At 44.0% G+C, this 10,803-nt stretch overlaps 1 protein-coding gene across 3 annotated transcripts; it reads left to right on the top strand.

Moving 5' to 3' along the window:
* Window positions 1-2,198: 2,198 nt before the first annotated feature.
* On the top strand, window positions 2,199-9,853 carry PDP1 (pyruvate dehydrogenase phosphatase catalytic subunit 1). Of its 3 annotated transcripts, XM_058033249.1 has the most exons (3): window positions 2,199-2,379; window positions 2,801-2,835; window positions 5,913-9,853. In XM_058033249.1, exons 2-3 carry the CDS (start codon window positions 2,805-2,807, stop codon window positions 7,562-7,564), a joined length of 1,683 nt encoding a protein of 560 aa, XP_057889232.1. In that variant the 5' UTR covers window positions 2,199-2,379; window positions 2,801-2,804; the 3' UTR covers window positions 7,565-9,853. The 3 variants fall into 3 exon arrangements, with proteins under 3 accessions (XP_057889232.1, XP_057889240.1, XP_057889222.1); XM_058033257.1 differs by lacking the exon at window positions 2,801-2,835 and having other exon boundaries at window positions 2,200-2,379; XM_058033239.1 differs by lacking the exon at window positions 2,199-2,379 and having other exon boundaries at window positions 2,542-2,835.
* Window positions 9,854-10,803: the final 950 nt, after the last annotated feature.

The raw sequence follows: 10,803 nt of genomic DNA, 5'->3' as shown, positions 1-10,803 counted from the left end.
TCACTAACCTTTCAATTTCACAGCAAATTACAGAGAATTGAACTAATGGGCACAAGATATTCTGAAGACAAGAGTGCTAAATGCTAACTATTTTGTGGAATTTTTTTTCTAGGTCGGCAACAACAACATTCTCTGTGAAAGTCATATATGAAGCCACTCTACAAACTCCTCACTTAGAGGAATGTTAGGTGATCAGTGGTGACTTCATCCCAGTCCATTTCTGTGTATCTGCTCCTAGAAAGATGAATCAAATTCACCCAGGCAGAGGTCTGTCTTCCCACAGCCTTCTTCCTTCTGACAAGCTCAGAAGGTGGCTTGATAGTGCACCTTTACACAGTCTTTAAGAAGATTTCCAAACTTGGGGGCCTTGCAGTCACTCTTGCTGCAAGTAGAAAATTATGTAAATGCTTGTTATTTCAGCACATGCTTGCAATCTATTTTTAACCATATGCTACAATGTAAAAAGGAATGCAAATCATTTGTTTTCCATGCTGTTTAATGAAGTTTTCAATGTATAATGGTGTCTGTCAGATACCTTTTTTTTTTTTTACTTCTAAAATAAGCCTCAAAGAGAAGAATGTTTATCTAGAATGGCATACAATTCTGGATAAACAAATAAATGTCTCAAAAGTCACCCAGAACACCAATAAATGAAAATTCTAATACTCTGTGTTTTCAACTACTGCCATGAAAGACTTGCATTTCTAAGGATGGCTTCATTTTATCTTTCTAGCTGATTTTCACACAGAGGGTCACAGGGCAGTACTTTCCATACTCTCACATTTCAAGTAGAGCTCTTGAGTTTTCTGGGCACTAAGTGCAGATTTTCATTTGTTTCTTCTCCTGGTTTTGGTACACAGCTGTACACATCCTACCAACTGAGTAAAGACTTAAGTATAGTCAAAAATCTATGTTTTGCTACAGCTGCTGAGGGAATGCTAATTGCAACATCCCAAGGCTTGCTAACATCTGCTGCTAACAACATAGAGCAAAGTGGGCATCCCAGACACCCTGAAAAATAGTAAGGTGTGAGAGCACAGGCATTTTGATCAAAGAAATCAAAATACTGTCAAACGTATGTACTTTCCATATTCAGAAATGTACATGTAAGTCTGGATCAGAGAACCTCAGAAAACATGCAAAGTTGAGTGTTGCCCTAGAGATGTGGAACAGGGACAGGACAGTAACTAAGAGAGGGGAGAGAAAGGAGGGAGGGGAGGCCACTGCTGCTGCTGCACCGGCAGGAACTTGGAGCCCTTCTAGGGAAGGGCTGCTCCTTCTTCGTGGCCATTGGCCTCAAACCATTCCTTGCTGGCAGTGAGGGCAGCAATGTGGGGATGTCAGGGCAGGAAGGGCCCTGGTCTTCTTCATTGCACAGCAGCCTGCTCTGCCCCCAGGGATTCTGGAGAAAACAAAACATCAAGGGGCAAATTAAAAAAACAAACAAATAAAAAAACCACAAAATAAAATTAAGAACCAACAAAAGCAAAAAAAAAAAAAAAAAAAACCCAAAAAACAAAAAACAAAAAACCAACGAACAAAAAAAAAATAATAAAAATAAAACAAACAAACAAAAAAAACCCCACAAAACCAAACATAACCCCCCATGTATCAGTACAAGTTTCAGTGGTCTCTGGCAGAGTTAATAAAGTTAATAAGCTTTGTGACTGCAAGTCAACTCGAACATTTCAAGGGGGAAAAACCTCAAAAAGCACCAGTCTTTTAAAGGAATTCAGAGTAAATGGCAATACACTCTACGAAACTTAGACATTTTCCCATTTTGGGTCTCCATAACAGTCAAAAGAGTGACTCCCGACCAAAGGAGTGTGGGGGCTTGCTCAGGGCAGAGGGGTCCCTGGCTTAGGGGACAGGCTGCAGCGGTCTCTGGCGGAGTCACCGTGCCTCGTGCCTGTTAAAGGCACTTCAGGAACATTCCAGGGCAAGCAGCGCCGGCCCCATTGCCCAAAGCGCTCCAAAGGCGCCCCGCGGGCTCTCCCGGCCCTCACGGACCCCTGGGGGAGGGGCCGGACACAGCGCGCGCCGCCGCCGCCGCCGCCGCCGCCGCCTTCGCGCCCTCCCGCCCCTGCGCGGTGCGCGCGCACGCACCGCCCCCTCCTTCTCCTCCGCCCCCCGCGCGCTCCCTCAGCCTCCGCGTCACGTGCCCGCCTTGCCCTCCTCTGCAGCCAATGGGCGGCGCGCCGCGCGCCGCAGGGCCCTTTATAAAGGCGCGGCGGCCGCGGGCGTGAGGCGGTGGCTGCCGGGGGGTTTGGCAGTGGCGGGTGCGGCCCGGGCGGTGCGGTCCTGTCCTTCCACCCGCTTCCCTTCCCGTGCCGTACGGTCCTTCCGCCCGTCTCCCTGAGCCGCCCGGGAAAGGCCCAGGTCTGTGCCCGGGACGGGAGGAGGAGGTGGTCGTGCCGGAGGCGGGCGGGCGGCTGGGGAGGGGCGGCCATGTCGGGGCCGCGCAGCGCCTGAGCGGGCAGCGGAATCCGCCGCGGCGGCGCGCAGCGAGAGCGGGCCCTGCCTGCCGCCCTGCCGGAAGGGAGAGCGGGGCCGGCGGGGCTCGGTGCCCGCGCGGGCGGCGGGTTCGGGCGGTCCCTGCGGAGCTGGCTCGGTCCCATCGCTGGGCGAGCGGCAGCAGCGGCGCTCTCGCAGAACGGCTGTGTGTGCTTGTCTCCTCCTGTCTGCCGTCCCACCTCCGTGCCGGAGCTCTACGTCTTCTCTAACAAACTCTCTGCCTTGCTTCTCCCCCCGCCCCCCGGGCTTCTGCTTTGTGGATGTTGGCGGCTTCATGTTGTGACAGGAGAATGTGTGTATGTCCTGGGCCCAGGCGGATCGGTATGTATCTCCCGTTGTGGAGCGACGGGCTCGGGGGTCGGATGGGAGCCGGGCAAGGGGCTGCGAGGCTGGGCTGTGTCTGCGGGCTGAGGCCGGAGGGAAGGATTAACGGTGCTGCTTGTGTGGAATGCTTCTTATTCCTCCTCGCCACCTTCCCGTCTTCTCCAGCTGGTTCGTTCAGGTCTGTCAGGTGTAGGAAAGGAGGCACTTGAGTATTTTTATCTGAAGCCGTAGGTGTCTTTGGCACAGTGTTTTGGAGGAACCTGTCTGTGCAGTGCCAGTTAGCCCTAACAGTATGGCTATAACGAGCCTTTAGTAAAGAAAGGTGGAACATTTTCCTGGGTTTTTTTTAGTGTAATACTACAAAACCCCTTAAGTTTACCGTCTGACCCATTATTGGTCGTATTGTATTTACAGCTTGAAAAATAGCGCTTGTACCCTGCTCTGGGCTTGGAGAGGTATTGACACTGGATTGATTCTAATATCTTGACAAGTCTTGATTGAACTATACTATTTCTACTTTTTTTTCTTTTCTGCCATCTTTTGATCAACCATAATGATCTTTGGATCTTAATTATTCAAAGGGCAGCTGGAGTGTCTGGTTATATATGGGCAGCTGTGTTGTAGGGGTAAGTGGGAGAGACTTTAATTTCAGTTCATGTTTGGACACTTGGAATTAGGCATTTACTTAATCAACTTGGAATTATTGGAGCTGGTATGTGAAACAGACTGATCTCGTAAGCTGGCATAGACCTACTGTAAATGATATGAGCCATGGAAGATGTGAGGCCAACTTCTTACTGCTTCCTTGTGGATTTCATTTGATAAGCTAATGATTAAAAGTCATGAAGATATCCTCTGGTGGTATTGCAGAACTGCTACAGCAGCAATACATTTGTATTTTTGCTTCATCATGAAGCAAAAAAACTGTCTGAGCAGTTGAGGCACCACTGTGGGTCAGCACTGAACATAAATGCTGAGCAGTCAGGACAGCTTGATCCAGGTGGAGTCTAAGGGGAGACCAGTGCTGAAGCTGAGGTGCTGCTGTGGGCTGGGCACATCCACAGAGCCTTAAACAAAATTGTTGCTTTTAAATGTCATGTGAAGAAATGTACAAAACTGTTACCAAAATAGCTCCTATATAATTAGAAGGCACTGAATAGAATTTAAAATCTATATTTGGAGTTACCGTCTCCTGCTGTTGTGCTTGTGCATGTGGAGCCTGGACTGGAGAAGCAAATGGCTACCATAAATTCAGTATGCATCTGGAAGCTTCAGCCAATTCACTGCTCCTGGGCGTCTGGACTACAGCCCAGGCTCTTCCTGGTGCCTGCACAACAGAAAACTTCAATCTTCAGCTGTCAGTGGGGGACTCAGGAGAGTTTTTATCAATGTACAGCAGTCACTCGTTAGTACTGGGGAGTCAGTGGAGTGACAGGAACATGAATTGTACTCTGCTTTCAGCACTTAGATGTCATGTAACACAGAAATGGGCTCTACTCTGGTTTACTTAAAAAGAGCAAACAAGGAAGGGAAAATATGGCTTACTTCCCTTTCTTGAAGCAAGGAGAATGGGGTATGAGGTGTTGTATGTTTCCAGACACTTCTCAGCCTGCCCAGGTGATCAGAATCACAGCTGAAGCTGTGGAAAGCTAATAGAAACTACAAAATGCAATTTCTCCTATATTGCATGATCCTTCGGACTGAGTACTGGGGCTTGTTGCATATTTTATTGGGGCTGAGTCGCCTCTGAAATACTGGTATGCCTGCTTGGCTAAAAAAAAAGTCCATTTACTGACTGATGCACCTTGCATAACACAGCAATATCCATTTCTTGAGTAAAACAATTTGGCATCTAGCAGTGCTGATAGATGAGTGCTTATGACTGCAGTAAGCCTTCTAATGGCCTCTTCTGAGAAAAAGCTTCTGCGATGAAACTTGATCATAAAAGAGAAAATTGCATTTGCCTTAAACGTGTGTACTTCACACAAGGCAGGGTTCAACTCCACCTCCACTCTGGAGTTGTCTCTCAAGTATTACAATGTAAAAGACTTCCTGATAATGAGGCACAGTGAATAAGGCTTTTGAGAGGCACTCTCACTAATGTTGTGATTTCGTATGTAAATGGAGACAAGGAAGAGTGTGCCAGCATACTCTGCAGGGAAGTGAAAAATATGGAAAGCTTTTAGATGTGGCAAGTAGCAGTAGAATATTTTTCAGATACTAGTGGTTTATCTTAACACTCAACTAGCTTTAGAGTACTGTGCAAGGCTCTGTTCTAGTCAAGGAAGCAAACAATTTGCATATAGGCCTTCAATTGAGTAGCCTTTCAAGATGTTTTATAATCTTAAAATGTACTGGGATGGAATAGCTGTTGGAAAGCTGTATTTATTTTTTTACCTCTCATACTTAACATCTTAAGCTAGAAAATTGCTGCATAGGTTGCTGTGGCTGTTTTATATATGTAACACAAGTTTGAAGCTTTACATGTCAAAGGGGGGAAAGAAACCAAACCCTCTATGGACTTCTGATTGCATAAAGAATATCAGTTATCTCACCTAATTCTTGCTTCTGCTGTCTAAGCAATCTTCGCTGTATGTCATCTCAGAGTGGTTTCTTAAGTCTCCCTGTTAGATGCTTTCTCTTCTTCAGTGTTACAGGAAGAGTTTCCTTCCTTGTGTGCCACATCTGTCTCTGTCAGCTATGAAATCACCAGGAAAGCAGATAGCTGTAAAATCCTGCGGCAATTTTGTAGAGTGCTCCATGCTAACTATTTTGCTAAGTTGCTTGAGGGTTCATTGACTGTCTGGGTGATGCTTTCACTTCCTGCCTGCTGTCTGAGTGGGTATCAGAGCTAAAATACCTGTGCTGAAGTATGGTTTAGCTTTTTTGTTACAGCCCAATGTAGTGTCTATAAATAAGCACCTTGCAAGGCTTTCTTTGTCAAGTCCTTTGAAGCTATGAACTCCATATAATAAGCAACTTGGTTAGGAGCTGTAAACATCTTAACACAGAATTCTGGGGAGGAAAGATCTCTTAGCTGTCCTGCTAAGCATAGTTGTTCTCTTGTCTTTCAGCAATTCCAGTCCGAAGCTCCAGGCTGCCATTGTTGTCTGATGCCATGCCAGCACCAGCTCATCTGTTCCCATTGATTCGTAACTGTGAGATTAGCAGAATAGGCAGTACTGCGTGCTACTGCCACCATAAACATCTCTGTTGTTTGTCATCTCATTTTGCTCACAGTCACTTCAGATATGCACCACAGAAGAAATTTGCAGCACTTTACAGGCCAAAGGAGCACTTTTATAACTTTATTCACGCAAGGGATTATGCTTCTACGCCACAGAGGTTTTACCTCACCCCTCCACAGGTCAACAGCATCCTGAAGGCAAATGAATACAGTTTCAAAGTCCCAGAATTTGATGGTAAAAATGTAAGTTCTGTTCTTGGCTTCGACAGCAACCAGTTGCCTGCTAATGCTCCAATAGAGGACCGGAGGAGTGCTGCCACTTGTTTACAGACAAGAGGGATGCTTCTGGGTGTGTTTGATGGCCATGCAGGCTGTGCTTGTGCTCAAGCTGTCAGTGAAAGACTGTTTTACTACATTGCTGTCTCTTTGTTACCTCATGAAACTTTACTTGAAATAGAAAATGCTGTGGAGAGTGGCAGAGCTCTGTTGCCCATTTTACAGTGGCACAAGCATCCCAACGATTATTTTAGCAAAGAGGCTTCCAAGCTTTACTTCAACAGTCTAAGAACTTACTGGCAGGAGCTGATTGATCTCAACAGTGGGGAGACTACTGATGTGAGAGAAGCTTTAATTAATGCCTTTAAGAGGCTTGATAATGATATTTCTTTGGAAGCTCAAGTAGGAGATCCAAATTCTTTTCTCAACTACCTAGTACTGCGAGTAGCATTTTCTGGCTCTACTGCCTGTGTAGCCCACGTGGATGGTGTCGACTTGCACATTGCTAACACAGGTGACAGCAGAGCGATGCTCGGCGTTCAGGAGGAAGATGGATCTTGGTCTGCAGTTACTTTGTCCTATGACCACAATGCACAAAATGAACATGAAGTGGAACGTGTGAAAATGGAGCATCCAAAGTCTGAAGAGAAAAGTCTTGTGAAACAAGATCGTCTCTTGGGTCTCTTGATGCCTTTCAGAGCTTTTGGTGATGTGAAGTTTAAATGGAGTATTGAACTGCAGAAGAGAGTAGTGGAATCAGGCCCAGATCAGCTGAATGACAATGAATATACAAAGTTTATTCCTCCAAACTATTACACTCCCCCATACCTCACAGCTGAACCAGAAGTCATACATCACAGGTTACGGCCACAGGATAAATTCCTGGTTTTGGCCACGGATGGGCTGTGGGAGACAATGCACAGGCAAGATGTGGCTAGAATTGTGGGGGAATACCTCACTGGTGTTCACCACCAACAGCCAATAGCTGTTGGTGGCTACAAGGTAACTTTGGGACAGATGCATGGTCTCTTAACAGAAAGGAGAGCAAGAATCTCTTCAGTATTTGAAGATCAGAATGCAGCAACTCACCTGATACGTCATGCAGTGGGTAACAATGAGTTTGGAACTGTGGATCATGAGCGACTGTCCAAGATGCTGAGTCTTCCAGAAGAGCTGGCTCGAATGTATAGAGATGACATTACAATTATTGTGGTGCAGTTCAATTCACATGTTATAGGCGCATATCAAAATGAGGAATTGTGAATTTAATGCAGTGAACTAGTTACTAAAGTTGTAACAAGGGCCAGTATGAGCAGCAAATTTTAAAAAATCCATCCAAAAATAAAATTCAAAAAAGCCTTTGGCAAACAATTTTCATTTGTTAGATTCAGCATATCTATTGTTCCTGCCTTTCCCCAGAGGTCTAAAAACATGGGAAGTGCTATTGACCCAATACAAAACTTGAAGAGGATGTCCTAGCCTGGGAAAATAGTTTTTTATAACAACTTTGCACTATTGATTTCATGAATGCTGCTAAAACAATGTCTTGAGTTTGGCAAATTTGGATGAGGTTGGAAGTAGGATAAAGAATTCACTATCCAAGATCTGGCTGGTCAAGAAACAGCTTGCTTATAAAATATCTGCAAATATATACACTTAAGGAAACGATAAGTAAAAAGTATTGTTGAATTTTTTTACAGGGCTAATTCTTGCAATGGTTATCTGTGAATATATTGTCTATTGTTTCTTCTGGTAGAAGGTCACTTGAACCAAGTAAGTCTTCAGTGTGACAAAGTTGTCCCACTTTCATATGGACAGTGTCATTCACATAAGGATATTTGTCCAAGTGTTGACTTTCAAGGCAGGTCTAAGCCATAATCAATACCTGAGATTCTGCTACAGTTTAATCATATCTTATGCACGGTAATTTCTAAATTTCTTGTGCATTAATACTTGGCTGTGGTTTTCTGCACAACTTGAAGGGCAATAACATTACAACATGCAGCAAGGTAGCACATAACTTCATGGAGGACTTCAGTTTTCAGTATGAAGAAACTTTCAGACTTTGTGGAAAGTCAGTATTCTTGGTTACGGCTGTGTTTGCTTTCCTAAAGGCCGTGTCCTTCATGGTCTCCACCTCTCCCTGGCATTGCTTAGCTACTAAATAATTTTTCACCTGAAAAGATTGGGAAATCATTGCTAACCTCTTTGTAGCTTTGTAACTTGCACTCATTTTCATTTTGGGTATTTCAAAAGGTCACAATACTGCCCTTCACTTGAACTCATATGTGTAAGTTGGGTGAAAAACTACAAATTAAAAAACTGAAGTATGGCTTGTATATAGCATTTTAATTGGGAAGCTGACTGGCATGCATGTGTATGTTCAGTGGCTATTTCTAGCAACTTCTTTTAGTTGTGTGTTTCTGGGCAGCTGGTGTATGCATGTTTCTACAGTCCAGAATAGTATTGCAGAGCAGTCTCTGAAATGGCTCTGGCTTGGAATGGTTGAATTTGAAGATTGGCTGTACTTGTGTGCCAAAATTGTTGGGCTTGTAATGGTAAAAGTAGAGACTGACAGCTAATTGGTCATCATTGCATCTGAGGTATGTTGCATTGTGTACAGATTTATTTTAACCTGCCCTTAGGTTAAAACCTGAAATGCCTGCTGAAATACTAGTCCTTGATGACTGAGCGAACACATTTAACTTTATTCCTGGGTTCTAGAAAACAGTGATATGTCAGCTTATTTTTCTTTACCAAGGTGTTTCAGTTAAAATACCTCCCTAGCCCTCATCATAGCTAGTTAAATCCACCCTTAACTGAAATATGCTAGGTTTCTCAAGTGGCATTTTTTACTAAATATGTCTTGCCAATTAATGTTATTGTCCATAGGGTGCACTTAGTTTGAACAATGAAGCTGTGCTATAGTAAACATTGGCTCCTCAAACTCACAAATGCTGTGTGTACTCAGTGGCCTGCAGCTTCAGTATGTCTCTACCTAACCTTAACTATCAGCATCAGTATTGCTGTAAGGTTAACGATGCCTAAGTTCACATTCAAGATGTACACAACCCTTCTTTATTTGAAGGGAAAAGGGAAACTAAAATGCTTAGACAAGTACTGGCAGTTGACATTGCTTCTGTATGTTGTGTTTTGGTGACTGTGTCATTAACTAGGTCAATAGACTATGTTCTATCATTCAAATGCAGTATGTATCTCAGCTGTTGCAGTATTTAACTTTCTTACTTTTTTTACTGTTAAAGCTCTATTAACCTGCATTGATGTATTTAACCTACAATTGTTGATACAGATTTGGTACAAGTTATAGCGAGAAGAAATGCACATTGGTCCCATGGATACAACTTTTGTTGAGGAGAAGCTGCTTTTTGTAGTAAAGATACTTAAGTATGGGGTCAGACAATATTTATGTATTGCTTGGAGACTTGCTCAGTATGTATGCAGTGAACAGAAGCAGCATAACTGCCTGCTGAACAGGTGATCTGAACAAACATCCTTTAACAGATTCCAATAAAATGATCAATTATGCAGAAATCCATGTGTATTGAGTTGATGTAGAATGTGGTATCTGTTCTGCTAGGACTTTGTTCTTTTGTGTGATCCCTGTTACGAATACTCAGATGGCCAAGGAGAGTGAAGTATAAATGGAAACAGAATTGAGGTTCAGAGTGCTTCAGTGTCGCTGTGAGGCTCAGTGCCACCCTGCCTCAGGCATGCTGCTGCTGCCTCCCCCAGGCAGCAAAGCTCAGATGCTCCATCAGAATCGCTGTGTGTCTCATTCCCAGCCCCTCATGAGTACCTTCAGGGGCAGTGCTGCTGAGGAAGCAGCTGCATTTTGGATTTTAAAGCTGGGTACTGTACTCTGTATAAAGCAATACAGCATTTCACAAACAGTGTAAAATATGTGCAGATTAAATTGGGGCAAGAATGAGCTGATGGTGAGCTAAACAGAAACAGCTCCTGTGCCACAGGCTGAGGACACACTTGCCTTGTCTGCCAGAATTGTTGCATTGTGGAAAGTACCGATATTGTGCATATAAGGGTGATGCTGGGATTACTTTGTCAAATAAGGATTTCACAGGTGCAGATATGTGGTTCAACCATGGAGGATGGCTGAATCTTGACAGTCAACATCAGATTTACCTTAATCTTCAAAACTGTTCTCGATGAATGTGTCAGTTCAACAATAATACTATATAAGAGGAGTGGGAGATATGTTATCTGTACTTCCAGCTTAAGGCTCTGTTAACTCTGTTCCCTTGTGTTCAGTGGTTTGTGCATTGTATTTGAATCCCATGCATCCAAATACTGAAGCACAACCCATGTCAGGGTGTCGTTTCTAATTGAAGCTTATGTAGATCAGTATTCAAAAGCTTCCTTGACCAGTTTCTTTATTGCTCACACCACTGACATGGTGCTGGTTATATTTGCAATGCAATAGATAAGTCTATTGTTACAATGCTGGTTACACCTGCTGTTTTATT

The sequence above is a fragment of the Melospiza georgiana genome, chromosome 1, assembly GCF_028018845.1.
Source record: "Melospiza georgiana isolate bMelGeo1 chromosome 1, bMelGeo1.pri, whole genome shotgun sequence".
Classification (NCBI taxonomy): Eukaryota; Metazoa; Chordata; class Aves; order Passeriformes; family Passerellidae; genus Melospiza; species Melospiza georgiana.
This window is presented reverse-complemented; position numbering and strand designations above follow the sequence as displayed.